Raw genomic sequence first — 15,660 nt, forward strand, 5'->3', positions numbered from 1 at the left:
TTTCTCATCCTCAGAGAGAGAGGTCTGAGTCTGTCACTGAGACAGGCAGGTGCATACACCAGTCTTCCAGGGGCTAAACTTGCATTAAAAGACCCTCCCTTTTCAGCAGCCCTGGACACTTGCTGCAGGATAAATGAATAGATGACCCCCCTACCCCCACCTCCACCCTCACACACAACACATGGGACTGAGTGTTGAGTAGATTTGAGAAGAGTAGGATGGTGTGATGTATCAGGAAGTGTGGAATCACTTCTTTGACTCCTTCCCTCCCTCCCTCCCGCCCTCCCTGCTTCCCTTCCTTCCTTCCTGATAGGAAACCAGGGTTGCAAGACACTTGTGTCTTCTGTTCCCATTTATTATTTTATTGGGGGGGGGTGGTTAATGGCCTACAGTATGGTTGTTGACACATGGCTTCAATTTCTCATCTCCCCAGTGTCTGCAAACACTCTCATTCCCACCTTAGGCCTTTTTTTTTTCATCCACATGCAGCAGGGCCCCACTGCACACCACCCCTCCCAGTCCTCTGGCTCCCTGCTTCTTTGCTTTGGTGCTGAGGAAGCAGGGCCTCTTCATCTCACTCAAGCAAGGCATGTGTTCCTTGGCTGAACAATGACCTTGGCTGTCTTTCAAACCCCATAACCCTGAGGTGCTCCCTCTATGTTTAGCCTCTTCTCTGGCCAGCTTCCTGGGAACTCATTAGAGCAATAGATTAACAGTTTTCAGTTTTCTCTCACCCCACAGGAAATGGACAGACATGGATACAAACGCTCAGACTGGGGGCTCCAAAGGATTCAAGTTTGCCTTTAGTTCCTTGGCTTTTTTAGTTGATTTATTTACTTTTAAGTTTACCCCCAAATCCCAGCCCACTTGTTTGCCCCTCTAACTGTATGCATTAGGTTAAGGCCTGGGGTTCTAAAACTCTGCCCAAGTTCCTTCTGTCTCTGCCCAAGCCTGAGGACTAGAACTTCTGGAGGAAGCTGAGAATCTTTCCTGGATAAGAATGGCAGTAACAGCCCTTAGCTGATAGGGATACTCAGTCATGAATGCAGAGTAGACTACTGTGGGTTGAGGCTGGGAGTGAGTGAGGAGAAGCCCAAGTAGAGAAGAACTTGTTGTCTCCATCATTTGGGCAGAGAGCCAGGTATGCTTGCATCAGGAGTGGGTATTCTGGGCACTGTCCTGGGAGGGAAAAGATGGGATAAAATTCTCTATTTTTTAAAGTTCAAAATAACTTTAGATTTTATTTTAATTTCTGTATTGGAGAATTAATGGTTTACAGTCGAGAGTAAAATATAATAATTTGTACATGCTTAACATTTCCCAGTTTTCCACATAACAGTTCAAGCCCCACTAGGTCTTCCTCTGACATCCTGTTCCAGGAGCTGAACCTGCAATCCTCTGGCCCAGTCCAGTCTTTAACTCTGGTGCAGTACACCAACTCCAGTCCAAGTTCTGCGTTGTATTTTCCTTTCTGTTCTTCTTTTTTTTTCCTTTCAATTTCTGTCTATGAGTGAATTCATCCCAGATTCATCCTTCTCTTTCTGGATTATCTCAAGATGCTGTCTTCAAGCTTCATCCAAGATGAGGTGAAGAAGCTATTTTCAATAGCTGAATAGTATTCCAATGGTTATGTAGACCACAATTTACTCAACCACTCATCCGTTGTTGGACATCTATCTGGGTTGCTTCCTCCCAGGTTTTGGCTATTGCAAATTGTTCTTTATTTTATTTTATTTTATTTATTTAATTAATTTTTGTCTTCAGGGTTATTACTGGGGCTGGGTGCCTGCACTATGAACCCACTGCTCCTGGAGGCCATTTTCCCCATTGTGTTGCCCTTGTTGTTACCCTTGTTGTTGTAGTTATTCTTGGTGTCATTGTTGTTGCTCTTGCTGGATAGGACAGAGAGAAATCTAGAGAGGATGGGGAGACAGAGGGGGAGAGAAAGACACTTGCCAGGTGGCTCGAACCTGCATCCTTACGCTGGTCCTTGCGCTTTGCTATCTCCTGCCCCCCATAATTGTTTTCTATTTTAAAATATGTATTTATTTATTTTAGGTAGAGACACAGAGGTCCAGAAGGAAGAGGGAGACAGAAATGGAAACACCTGCAGCCCCTGCCTAGCCACTTGTGAAGCCCCGCCACACCTTTCAAACTGACCTTTTGCTAGCAAATGCCCCAAGTCTTAGCTGGGAGGGTGAGGCTAAGAGGTGTGGGGAGGGGGGTGTTGGGGGTGGCCAGCAGGGTAGAGGTGAAGCCAGGGAGGCGGGAGGGGGGGTGTCGGAAAGAGCTGGGGAGCGGATGTCTGCAAACAGCCTGCAGCAACCCTCATGCAAAGCGCGGCTCTCAGTATACAGCCTCCTGGCCGCCCCTCTTTGTGGGGGAGGCAGCCCAGCACAAAGGAGGCGGCGGGCGGTGCTGGAGCTCGGTGGGCGGGCCCTGCATGGGTAGGGGCGGGGTGGGGGGGGTCCAGCTGGCTTTCTGGGGTCCCGGCTTAGCCCCTTCACTGACCCAAGGCTACACCCGGACACCCCCACCCCCTCCGGCTGCGGAAGGGGGATGCACCCCGCCTACCCTCCCCGGGTCCAGGGTGGGCGCACTGGCCCGGACGGGCGGTGCAATGCAGCGGGCGGGAGCCTGCAGCCAGAGGACGACCATGATTGACGGGCGCGCGACCCAATGAAGGCGGCCTGCACGGAAGAGGGCGGGGCCTAATACGCAAGGAGCCAATGGCGGTGCTGAAGGGGCGAGGCTCCGAGCCCAGGGACCGCAGACCTTGAATGGGAAGCGGGAGCGCGCGGGCGGGGGCGCGCCTGGGTCCCCGCGCCGAGATCCCGGCCACGTCAGTGACTATTAATATCGCCTCGCCGGCACCGGCCACCCCTGCCATTGTACATACACGCCTGCCTGCCTCCGGGAGCAAAGGATCCAACCCAAGGAGGAAGAAGAGGAGCCTGCCTTTCTCTTTCTTTTTTTCTTTCTCCCCCCCCCCTCCAAAAAAAAAACAAAACAAACCCAGTGCAGGAGCAATCGCAGCTCAGGGGAGGGGAAGCCGAGTGCCGGCACCTCGTTCGGCGGCGAGCTGCAGCCACCAGCGGGAAGGGGACGCGGCCGGGCGGCAGGGTTGGGGGTGCCCCCCCCGCCCCCCCGGTGCCGGCGCCCTGAGCGCCCAGGGAGGCCGGAGCCCACTGAGCTGCCCCGGGCTGGGCCGGCCACACTCGCCGCCTCCGGAGGAGGGGGACCTGGAGCTGGACCCAGGCAGCCGGAGAGACGGCATGCGCCGGTGCTGACCCTGCCTGCGGCCCGGTCCGCTGGGCCAGCACCCAGCCCGCCCTCCCAGACCCCTGGGTCGGCACTCAACCCCCTGGGTCAGCACCCAGCTCTCCCGGCCCCCTGGGTCAGCACCCGGCTCTCCCGGCCCCCTGGGTCAGCACCCAGCTCTCCCGGCCCTCTGGGTCGGCACCCAGCCCTCTCGGCCCCCTGGGTCAGCACCCGGCTCTCCCGGCCCCCTGGGTCAGCACCCGGCTCTCCCGGCCCTCTGGGTCAGCACCCAGCTCTCCCAGCCCCCTGGGTCAGCACCCGGCTCTCCCGGCCCTCTGGGTCGGCACCCAGCCCTCTGGGCCCCCTGGGTCAGCACTCAGCCCGCCCAGCCCCCTGGATTGGTACCCAGCTCTCCTGCCCAGCCCCCTGGGTCAGAGCCCATCTGTCCTGGCACCCCTGGGTCAGCACCCGGCCCACCACCCCCTGGGTCGGCACCCAGCCCGCCGGCACCCGCAGCCTTTTGTCGGCAGCCCTGGCCGCTCCAAGTTAAATGCGCCCTGGCTCTGCTTTCTTCTTTCTTTTTTGTCTGTTTAATTTTTCCGAGAGCACTTGAGAACTTGGAAAAACCTCAGACGCCACCTACAGTCGGAGCGGAGGTAACTGCCGGGTCTGCCAGGCACCCCCTCTTCCACGCCCCCCACCCCCACCCTTCCCACCAAAAAAGGGGGCCACGCGGATGCCGTCTGCCGGGCGGCGCGCGAGCCGGGAGCCCCGCGCTCCTTTCCTCCTCTCTCTTTTTGTTCGGTCCCCGCGGCAGTGAGAGCCGGGCTCCCTGCAGATCCGGCGGATCCTCGGCAGATCCTGGCAGATCCCCGAGGATCCACGCAGATCCCCGGCAGATTCCCGCGGATCCCCGTGGCTGTGAGAGCCGGGGACCCAGCAGATCCACAGGATCCCCGCGGACCGTACCGCCCAGGCAGCGCTTCTCCGCCCGCCGCGACTCGGAAGCCAGAGCCAGAGCCGGAGCCGGAGCCGGAGCGGGGAGCCCGGCTGCGCTACGACCCTCCTGCGGGGAGAGGAAGGCGCTCCACTACGCGGCAGAGGCAGAGTGCGGAGCCCTGCACCCGCTGGTCACCTCGGGGTAACAAGAGTGCGGAGCCCTGCACCCGCTGACCATCTCTGGGTAACAGTGCGGAGCCCTGCACCCGCTGACCATCTCTGGGTAACAGTGCGGAGCCCTGCACCCGCTGGTCACCTCTGGGTAACAAGAGTGCGGAGCCCTGCATCCTGCTGGTCATCTTTGGGTCACAGAAGTGTGGAGTCCTGCACCCGCTGGTCATTAGGGAACAGAGTGTGGAGTTCTGCACCCGCTGGTCATTAGGGTAACAGAGTGTGGAGCCCTGCACCCGCTGGCCATCTCTGGGTCACAGAATTGTGGAGCCCCTGCACCCGCTGGTCATCTTTGGGGTAACAGAGTGTGGAGCCCTGCATCAGCTGGTCATCTTTGGGGTCACAGAAGTGTGGAGCCCTACATCCTGCTAGTCATCTTGGGGTAACAGAGTGTGGAGCCCTGCATCAGCTGGTCATCTTTGGGGTCACATAATTGTGGAGCCCTACATCCTGCTAGTCATCTTGGGGTAACAGAAGTGTGGAGCCCTGCACCCGCTGGTCATCTTGGGGTAACAGAGTGTGGAGCCCTGTATCCTGTTGGTCATCTTGGGGTAACAGAGTGTGGAGCCCTGTATCCTGTTGGTCATCTTGGGCTAACAGAAGTGTGGAGCCCTGCATCTTGCTGGCCACCTCGGGGTAACAAAGGCCCTGACTTGCTGGACCGAGCTCCCTGGCTTCGGGGGTCTCCTCTCTGTCCCCCGCCCCCGCGGGGACCCCTTCCTCCCCCATCCTAAGTGGAGCCACTGCCTCGAGGTGCCAGCAGCCTCTCACTTCTCCAGCGGCTGTCTGTCTGTCAGTCCTTCTGTCTGTGGGCGCTGTGCGACCCCCACTCATGAACATACACAGGTCCACCCCCATCACAATAACAAGGTATGGGAGAGCGCGGAACAAAACCCAGGATTTCGAAGACTTGTCTTCCGTGAGGTCCGCGGAGCCCAGCCCGAGTTTTAGCCCGAACCTCGGCTCCCCGAGCCCGCCAGAGACCCCTAACTTGTCGCACTGCGTCTCCTGCGTTGGGGGGTACCTGCTGCTGGAGCCCCTGGAGGGGGACCGCGTGCTGCGTGCCGCGCACCTGCACAGCGGAGAGGAGCTGGTGTGCAAGGTGAGGGGGCAGGGGGCCAGTGTGCAAGGTGAGGGGTTGCTGTATAAGGTGGGGGCCGGTGTGCAAGGTGAGGGGTTGCTGTGTAAGTGAGGGGCTGGTGTACCAGGTGAGGGGGCACCCGGTCAGGAGGGCCTGGTGTGTAAGGTGAAGTGGGCTCTGCAGGGAGCCGAGCTGGGAGGGATGCAGATGACTGAGTACCCTTGGACTGGTTAAATGGGTTTATTTATTCCTTTTCATTTTTTTCCCCCATCTGTCTACTTGCAAAGTTTTCAGAGCATTGCAGACAATGGGGCGGACTGGGGCAGGGCGTTCTGGGGGGAGCCCAGAGACCGGGGAAGGCAGTGGGCTGTGTCATGGACATGGTGCTCCAGGAGAGTGCCCGGTACTCCTCAGGGCTGCTGGAAGCCTTGTGAGCTGGGTCACACTCCCTGGGAGTTTCCCATCTCCCTCTCCCTCTCCCTCTCCCTCTCCCTCTCCCTCTCCCTCTCCCTCTCCCTCTCCCTCTCCCTCTCCCTCTGTCTCTCCCTCTGTCTCTCCCTGTCTCCCTCTCTCCCTGTCTCTCCCTGTCTCCCTCTCTCCCTGTCTCCCTCTCTCCCACTCCCTGCCCTGCCAAACCCCCTCCCCTGCTAGGGGAGGGGAGGGACTCCCCCCCCCCCTTTGAAGGCATTGATGACATGGTCCCTCCCCTTAGCCATTGTTCCTAGCCTCATGCAGGTGTTGGACCTTTGTTGAAGGTGCCCTTTACAAGCCATACAAAGTGTCCCCTCTGGTGGAGCCCAGCTCCCCAAGAGCTTTCTTCTGCCTGAGCTTTGAAAAGATACAGGAACGTGGGAGTGGAAACCAGGCTGCTGCCTGCCTTTGGGTGTAGGAAACAGTGATGCCTTTGGGTCTTCCTCTCGTCTCCGTTTCTTCTCATCTCCAGACTCACCCCTCCCCCCACCCCCTTTGATGCCAGCCTCTGCCTCCAGAGCACATCTTTGCCTGTGGGGCCCAGGGGTGTGCAGGGCTCAGACACAGACAGTTCAGTTTCCTTTTTGTCTTTGACTCCAGCAGTGTCTGGTGTGTGTGTGTGTGTGTGTGTGTGTGTGTGTGTGTACCCACAGAGCTTCAGAGGAGGGGATGAGCTTGTGCTTGGGGACTAGCTAGAAGGGCAAGAAAAGATAAAGGAAAGGCTTCTTGCTTCCCAGGAATTGGATCAAGAATCCATTGTCACTTAATTTTAGATGTGATCACTTGTTCCCTGTTCTCTTTCTTTCTTTCTTTCTTTCTTTCTTTCTTTCTTTCTTTTCACTCCACACTTTCCCATTAACTATGGACTTGCTTGGTTCCACAGTGGAACAGGGATATTTCATTGTGAAAGCTCAGTGAGAATTTTCCAAGGTCTCTCAGTTTGCAATTGCCCTCTGTAGTTTCGGCAGAAAAGCTGGAGGAGCCTCCTTGAGTCCTGCTCATTGTGTGGCGTGTCTGTGTCTCCCCCAAGCTACCTAGACCCCAGAGCAACCTTGCAGGGCCAACCAGAATTCAGCAGGCAGTTCAGGACCAGTTTGGATTCTCAGAAGCCCTAAAAGGCCGCACCAGAAGGCAGGGTAGTCGCCCTTGGAAATGAGTTGATCCTACTGAAGGCCACTCAGCATCACCAGAGGCTGCCAGTGTCTGCACTCCCTTGGCTCAACTTTGCTGCTGCATTTGAAGGTGTCTCAGAAGCTGGAGGTGCCTTTTGAGTAAAGGAGCTCCTTGCCATCCTGTCAAAGTGTGGGGGTGGGGGGGTGGGGGGGGACTGGCCTCCATCCCTTTGTTTAGAAGCAGAGGTGACTGGAGCCCCTGGTCTCTCTTGCTCCCTCCCCCTGTGGTTTCACTCTGGATGGATGTCAGGGTGTCCTCCTTAGACTGGCTTTCTGGCCTGACACTACTTCATCTGCTGGTGTAGTTCCTGCAGAGACTGAATGAGCCCCTTAGCATCCTGGCCGCAAGAGGAGTTAAGTGCAGTATCATTGTTCTGCTAGATAGAGGTCACCCCCTGTGAGACACTGTGGAGGCAGCTCTCAGCTCTCTGCCTTTCTCACCACAGACGACAGACTATGTGGGTGACTTCTTATGCAATCACCCTTGTAGGTATTCTGTTAACTCCAAGTATTTTTTTTTTTTTTTAATAAGACCATCTATCTTTGAAGGACTCTTAGATCTTATACTGTGGACTCCAGAGTTACTACAAGGCTTGGCGAAATCTGTATATTCAGTCCGGACATTGTTTGATATTTTGGCATGCTTAATGTGTCCTAGGGCAGTTTTGATGGGGGAGGGTGGTGATGGGGGGGGAAAGCCATTGTCAAAACAGATCAAATGTAAATATGGCTCAGAGTAGAGAGGATTTCATATGACAATTCTACAGGGTGTTGTGGGGGGGGGGCAAGACTTGAGGGTCATGTACCCCAGTTAGGCTTGTCATTGTCTCCATAGCCTACATTAGGCTGGGTGGAGGGGTGGGAGGGCGATCTCTTCTTCATTTCCATAGAAGTGCTGATAGTTGGAGTATAAATTGACATAATTACTGTCTTGCAAATGCTGTTCATGATGGCCTTATCTTACCTTATCTGAACTGTCACATTACATAACTAGAGCTCCAAGTCAAACTAGAAGCTGGCAGCCACACTTAAGGCTTGCTTCTGCACTTAAGGTGCCGGTTTCAATACCAACCCAAAGCCATCCAGACCTGCTATTAAGCTGGGGCTCTCACTCATAAGGGAGAACATAGAGGCTCTTGCTTTCTTCCATACCCTGCCCGCCATATTGGAATCTGGTCTGTCCTACAAAGGATCCATGGTTACCTCTCAAAGCAGCTATGGCTTTGTGCAATGTTTTTATTTATTTATTTTTAATTCTGTGTCCATTCAAGTTTAAAAAATATAGAACAGAAAGATTGATTAAAAAAAAAAAACTGGAAGCAGGAGGTCTGCTGTCAGTGACCATAACTCATCTCTGAGCACTGGTGACAGCCTGCGGATGGCAGCTCGGTCTCCCTCATGCCCGCTCTTTCATGCTCTTTCACCCTGGAGGAGCATTCCTGACTGTGTGAGATGTCTGAGGCCTTTCTGCCTGCTGCCTGCTTGTTTCCCTCAACTCAATTCTTTCAGATTCCTGACTGCACAGACCTCCAAGGCCACCACTGGCAGGTCGTCCTCTGACAGTATCAGGGTGTGATTTGTGGTCTCTGGAGATGCGCGAGTGTTTTTTGTTCATTCTTAAATTCCCGGCTGTCTTGGCTGCAGCTGTGCCGCCTTCCTGAGATGCCTCATTATGTTTCATTCACAGTATTAACTTTCCTTCCTCAGCCTGGGTTAGCACCAGCCCTCCCCAGCATCTTAACCATCCCTGTTTGACTCACAGACTTTTTTTTTTTCCCCTGAAGCTAAGAGCAACTTAGCTCTTGGATTTTTAAGTGACAGGCTGCATCCCTGGATGGTTTCAGGAAGGCCTGCATGTTCCATTAAAGCGAATCCAGTGTTGTGCATGCAGATGCGAATGGGCATTGTCAGCTAGGAAAAGACTGAGCTTTTGTTAGAGTTTCCTCTGGGGTCTGAGTCCAAAAAATGGTGAAATCAGACATCTTCTATTTAGAAGGGAGGGTGGGAGACCCAGAGCCTCTTAAGAGCATTAGCCAACTTGCTTAGAGCAGCAGAGGCCAGTCCAGGATTAGTCTCTGGTCTGGAGATTTCTAAGCCAGAGCCTCCACCCCTAACCCCCCACACACTGCAAAATGATGCTGAAGGAGAGGATTTCTCACTTCTGAAAGAAGACATTTGAGAAACTCAGTGCTGGAGAACTGATAAGAGGAAGCATGTTGTCAGAACATTCCTGGCCTTAGATGCTTTCTGGGGCACCACGTGCCTGCAGCCTTGGGATAGCCCTGCTTGTTTTATCCACGTTCCCAGGAAGGGAGCAAAGACACATTCTCAACCCAGGAAATGGCTCCTCCTGATTTCCTGAGGATCTTCAAATGAATGAAGGCTCTTTCGTATAACCTCAGGCATTCTGGGTCCTGTTCATTCTTGTTAGGGCTGTTTCAAAAAAAGGTGTTGACGGAGAATCTGTGTTTTTAAATAGTCCCACAATGAGGTGGCATTTCACAGGCTAATTTTGATTCATGGAAAAGTCATTGCATAACTGATTCATTGAGCTCGGTCTCTGGAGGGTGTAGAGGAAGAAGCTTCTGCTTTCCCATTAAAGGAGGCTTCCTCCTGTTCCCATCTCTGCCACTGGGGGCTTGATTCCATTTGTTCTTTGAGCCTCAATTTCTACATCTGTAAAATGAAGGCACTGAGTCAGATAGCAGGCAGAGTCTAGAAACAGAATATCTGTTTGTTGCCAGTGTGTTGTATAGTGCTGCCTACCCCAGCTGCTTAGCACAGAGTACCTGGCAGGTGGTTGTAAGTATCCTTGTGCTTAGTGCTATGTGCACAGAATACTCTGTGCTTGGTACCTTCTGCTTAATGCTGTCTGCACTTAGTATTATGTGCTCAGTACTATGCACACCTAACTGGCTGCAGCAACCCCTGACCCCCTGGCCTTCCTCCCTTCTCTCTCTCTTTTTTTTTTTTTTTCTTAAGCCAGAACCCTGCTTAGGTCTGGTGGTGCAGGGGATTGAACCTGGAGCATCAGGCTGGAGAGTCCCTTTGCAAATTTTGCAAACACAAGGCATTATGCAATGACAAAACGTGGGCTCCCGGTCATGTGTATTCTGGCTTTTTGAAGACCTAGTGAATAGCTTTTCCTCATTATTCAGAGGTGGGTCCCTTTTTCATACATTTATTTTACTTTATTTTTGTTTTGATTGGGACAGAGAGGAAACAAAATAATAGGTGGCACGCTGTGTCTGTTGAGCCGTGCAAAGCATTTTGGCTTCCCTTTCCCATATCTTCCCTCCAGTGCTGCCAGTCAAGTCTCATTTGCATTTTTGTCAGGAGGATTTGGAGGCTCAGAGATGGCAAGCTGTTAACTCAGCAGTGTGCAGTGAGTCAGTGGAGATGGGTCTAGTCTCAAGTCCATTGTGCAAAAGGCATCTCTGACTTTTGCCTCCAGTGTTCTTGCTGGGGCTTGGTGCCGGCACTATGAGTCCACCGCTCCTGGAGGGCCATTTTTTCCCCATTTCATTGGACAAGACAAAGAGAAATTGAGAGATGATGAGAAGAGAGGGAGAGAGAAAGACAGATATCTGTTGTGGTTTGGGAGGTGGCGCAGTGGTAAAACTTTGGACTCAGAAGCATGAGGTCCTGAGTTCGACCCCCAGCAGCACATGTGCCAGAGTGATGTCTGGTTTTCTCTCTCTCCTCCTATCTTTCTCATAAATAAATGAAATCTTAAAAAAAGGAAGAAAAAAAGAAAGAAAGATAGAGAGATAGGCAGACAGACATCTGCAGACCTGCTCCTCAGTTTGTTCAACATCCTTCCTGCAGGTGGGAAGTTGGGGACTTGAACCCAGACCCTTGCGCATGTCCTAGTGCTTAGTACTGTGCGCACTTTACCAGGTGTGCCACTGCCCGGACACCTGATTTTTTCTTTCTTTCTCTTATTTTTTAACCAGTGCCCTGCTCATGGTGGTGCAGAGGATTGAACCTAGGATTTCGGAACCTCAGGCATGAGAATCTCTTTGCATAACCGCGACGCCATCTATCAGTTCTGACTCTGTTTTTCTTCATCTCACCCCAGGTGTTTGATATCAGCTGCTATCAGGAGTCCCTGGCCCCATGTTTTTGCCTGTCTGCCCACAGCAATATCAACCAGATCACGGAAATCATCCTGGGGGAGACCAAAGCCTACGTGTTCTTTGAGCGCAGCTATGGGGATATGCACTCCTTTGTCCGCACCTGCAAAAAGCTGAGGGAGGAGGAGGCGGCCAGACTGTTTTACCAGATCGCCTCCGCCGTGGCCCACTGCCATGATGGGGGGCTGGTGCTCAGGGACCTCAAGTTGCGGAAGTTCATCTTCAAGGACGAGGAAAGGTAGGTCCCCTTCCAGTCGACTGTGCCCTGTCAGCTCCTGTGGCTGCTGGAGGCCCTTGGCTGGCGAGGTTGGAGTGGATGTGGGCTGCAGTAGTCACCCGGAGAAGCAGGTGTGGAGGGGCCAAGGGAGGCGACATCAGAGGCTTCCAGGAGAGGTGATGGAAACTTCTATAGACCCATGGCCCTTGTCAGACAGCATTGCCTGTGAAGATGACCGACTGCCCTTTCTGTGCAGACCACACAAGGTTTTGTAAGTCCTACCTTTAACACCGTGAGTTGCGATTCATTCCTTTATTCAGTAGATGTTTTTCCCCAAGTCTCTTTGCCATGTTATAATCAGGATACTCAGTGCGGTGAAAATTCAAGCTGACCTGTCATGGGTGTATTTGGTGTTGTAAATGACGGGGCCAAAGGAAGATGGGAACTGGGATGTCTCTTCTCTTCTGGACTTGGAGAATTGAGAAACTTTCTCTAAGGGAGGTGGTTCTGGAGTCAAGACTTGACAGATAAATATGTTTGATGCCTGGTGGGGGGAGGCCCAGCATTTTGGGGGAGGAAACTCCCCCTGCAGAAGCTTGGTGATTTGAAGACTCTCTCTTTCTAAGGAGCATTTGGATAGGACACTGGACCCCTCCATAACACACACACACACACACACACACACACACACACACACACAATCACTACTGGGGATTCTTACTTTAACACTTTTTTTTTTTGCCTCCAAGCTTATTGCTGGGCTTTGTGCCTGCACTATGAATCCACTGCTCCTGGAGGCCATTTTCCCCATTTTTGTTGCACTTGTTGTTGTTGGATAGGACAGAGAGAAATGCAGAGAGGAGGGGAAGACAGAGACAAGGAGAGAAAGATAAGATACCTGCAGACCTGCTTCACTGCTTGTGAAGTGACCCCCCCCCCCATGGGTGGGAAGCTGGGGCTCCAACAGGGGTCCTTACGGTGGTCTTTGTGTTTTGCACCACGTGCACTTAACCCACTGTGCTACTGCCCTACCCCCTTTAACTATTTCCTTCTGTTTTGCAAGCTGCATGGGGGCTCTACTTTCTCTCCCAACTGACTTTGTGAATTGTTTTTTTCAAGACACTTATTTCAGACCCTCTCACCTGCCCACAAGACCGTGCTTTTAAAAACATTTTTATTTATTTATGATTGGATAGAGACAGAGAAAAATTGAAAGGGAAGAGGGAGACAGAGAGACAGAGAGACAAAGAAACACATGTAGCCGTGCTTCCCCACTTGCAATGTTTCCCCTGCAGCTGGGGACTGGGGGATAAAGCTCAGGTCCTTGTGCCAACCAGGTGTGCCACCACCCGGCCCCCCAAAAGTGTGCTTTTTTTCAATATTTATTTGTTTCCTTTTTGTTGCCCTTGTTGTAGTTATTATTGTTGTTGTTATTGATGTTGTTTGTTGTTGGATAGGACAGAGAGAAATGGAGAGAGGAGGGGAAAACAGAGAGGGGGAGAGAAAGACAGACACCTGCAGACCTGCTTCACTGCCTGTGAAGTGACTCCCTTGCAGGTGGGGAGCCGGGGGCTCCAATCAAGATCCTTGTGCTTTGCGCCACGTGCGCTTAACTGTTTGCACTACTGCCCGACTCCCAAGAGTGTGCTTTTATAGAAGATTTCTGCTTGTTGCTGAGGCTTCCCAAGAATGTATCTAGAGTCTCTGTCCATATGATGCCAGGGAACACTCAGAATGTGCCTGGATGGCTCCCGCAAAGAGTGTGCGCGTGAAGTGGAGGCTCATGGGTGACGTCACTAAGGAGCATCTCATTGTAAGAATAGTAAGGCTCATTCATTCTTTCACTGGACAGACACATCTTTTGATGTGTCTGGCTCAGTTCTTGTTATTAAGACTTTGTGCCTCCTGGTTAGTTTGTCATCTACCCCCGTGGCTGGTGACATTTTTTTTTTTTTTCTTTTAGCTGATTGCTTACAGACATCTGATGGCATTGGGATGAGAGTGACAGAGTGCTTCTCATCATCACAGTTGGAAATAATACACTGTGTCTGGGAGGCGTTTGGGGATGAGCAAAGTCAAGGCAGCTATTGCAGCCTAGTCCAGACGAAATGGTTTCATGAGTGTTTGGAATGGAGCAAACTCCAAGCAAAGAGAAGAGGGCTACTGGGGTTCTGTGGGCCTGTGGACTGGGTGACATTCAGTTCATCTTTTTACCCATGAAGGAGTGTCAAATGCAGCCATTTCAGCAATATCCTGCCCTTTGGTGACAGACTGATTGCACCTTTCTTCATGAACTTAGAAGGTGGGGGCAGGATGCTGTGCTGCATTCTGTCGTCAGTGTGGAGCGGTGCAGACCCATCTCTCCCTCAGTTTAGACACCTCTGTCCTTACATCTGGGCTCACCTGTCCTGGTTTTACAGTTAATACCCTCTGTGAAGGTACACTGAACCCCCTTCTCCCCCCTACCCTTTTTCACCTGCACTTAATTTTTTTTCCTTCCCAGGTTATCGCTGGGGCTCAGTGCTGACTCCACAAAGCCACTGTTCTTGGAGGCTATTTCTTCCGTTTTATTGGACAGAGCAGAGAGCAACTGAGAGGGGAGTGGGAGATAGAGAGGAAGAGAGAAAGAGAGATACCAGCAGACCTTCTTCACCACTTGTGAAGTGTCACCCCCCTATCCCCGCTCCCCGGTCCTGCAGTTGGGTAAGAGCCTGGGCTCAAACCCAGATGCTTGCGTGGGTCCTTGTGCTTTGTACTATGTGTGCAAAGTGACATGCCCCTGAGTGTGTCAACGCCCGGTCTCCCATATTTCTTATCCTTCTTAGTCCTGGCTCTATTAAATTGATTCTAAGGTCCTTGTGAATTATAACATCCAGTGATGTGTTTCATAAGATATTCTCACTTGGAGACTTTCCTGCAAGTGGTAATCAAGGAATAAACATGGAAATAATAAGAGATAACAACTGCCCTCTGCCAGGCCCACCTGCAGTGATCATTTCACTCAGTTCTCTTGACTCACAGACAGGGACTGTGTCCAGAGGTGAGACCATAGACCTTGCAGAGGCTTAGGTTTCAAAGTTGCAGGTGGAAAGAATCAAAGAAAGAACATTTCTTTCTCTTTTGATCAGTAATTTCTATTATCTTTATTTATTGGCTAGAGACAGCCAGAAATCGAGAGGATAGGGGGAGGTAGAAACGGAGCTTGACAGACACTCACAGCCCTGTTTCACATTTGCAAAGCTTTCCCCCTGCAGGTGGGGACTGGGGTCTTGAACCTGGGTCCTGGCTCATTATAATGTGTGTGCTCAACCAGGTGCACCACCACCAGGTCCCAAAAGAACATTTCTCTATGAAGCCAGCCCTCAGAACATGCACTCACTTGCTAGAGGTTGTAAGGACAATGAATGCCCTGCCACGGGAGCCTGGTTTTCAGCTTCCTCTTTGTCTAGAGACATTTTTAGACTTGAGCAAGTGTGGCAGGGCCAGTGGCAGCACACTCCCGACTAAGGCATCTGTGCAAAGTGGGAATCACAGGAAGGTGGATGCCCTTGGGTCCCAACAAATCTGTGATCAGGGAGTGGGCTCCTGAGGTGTCCCTCATTTACAGTCCTCTGGTTCTGCTGCAAAGAAGCAGATCTCTAGAGGGGAGGGGGTCCCCGCCCTTCCTGTTCACCACAAAGAAATCGAGGGCTGAGTCAGACTTCAAATTTGCTGCCACAAAATTTCTTTTTTTCTCCGTCCACATCTGGCTTGTCCTTTCTGAGATGTGCAAGGGAGCTGAACTGCACCTCGGAGCCCAGCCTCAGTCGTGAGTGATCTAGCAAGGGGGAAAGAAATAGACCAAGATGTCAGGAACAGCACTGGGGCTCTCCTGCCCAGTCTGGAGTTGAGCTTGGCTTTTGCCCAAGGACATCACTTTTTCCAGAAAAAAGCCAGAGAGATGTAGCCCATGATCATGAGTATCCAGAGCAGAAGTAACACAGCTAAATCTTACATGTTTTTCAAGAACATTTTCTTTCTGAGACAGAAGGGAAGAGGGGCTGGAAGGAGGTTGGTCATCCTATGAGAGAGGCAGGTCCCAGCTCCTTTAGCCCAAGGGATAGTGATTACCCCTCTCTGATGGGTCAGGGTCTAGAGACATAGCCCTGCTCA

The 15,660-nt window shown here is 52.3% G+C and overlaps 1 protein-coding gene across 6 annotated transcripts in view; it reads left to right on the forward strand.

The window, feature by feature from the left end:
* The first annotated feature begins 2,785 nt into the window (after nt 1–2,785).
* TRIB2 (tribbles pseudokinase 2) overlaps nt 2,786–15,660 on the forward strand; it is a 37,764-nt gene continuing 24,889 nt past the window's right edge. The window contains exons 1-6 of one of the 6 annotated variants that reach the window (XM_060186578.1): nt 2,786–4,411; nt 4,533–4,738; nt 4,781–4,823; nt 4,909–4,950; nt 5,035–5,533; nt 11,237–11,529. In XM_060186578.1, coding sequence (XP_060042561.1) covers nt 5,264–5,533; nt 11,237–11,529 — 563 coding nt within the window. In that variant the 5' untranslated portion in view covers nt 2,786–4,411; nt 4,533–4,738; nt 4,781–4,823; nt 4,909–4,950; nt 5,035–5,263. The other 5 variants (XM_060186577.1, XM_060186573.1, XM_060186575.1 and 2 more) reach the window with 5 other exon arrangements.

This window comes from Erinaceus europaeus, chromosome 3 (genome assembly GCF_950295315.1).
Source record: "Erinaceus europaeus chromosome 3, mEriEur2.1, whole genome shotgun sequence".
In the NCBI taxonomy this organism is placed as follows: Eukaryota; Metazoa; Chordata; class Mammalia; order Eulipotyphla; family Erinaceidae; genus Erinaceus; species Erinaceus europaeus.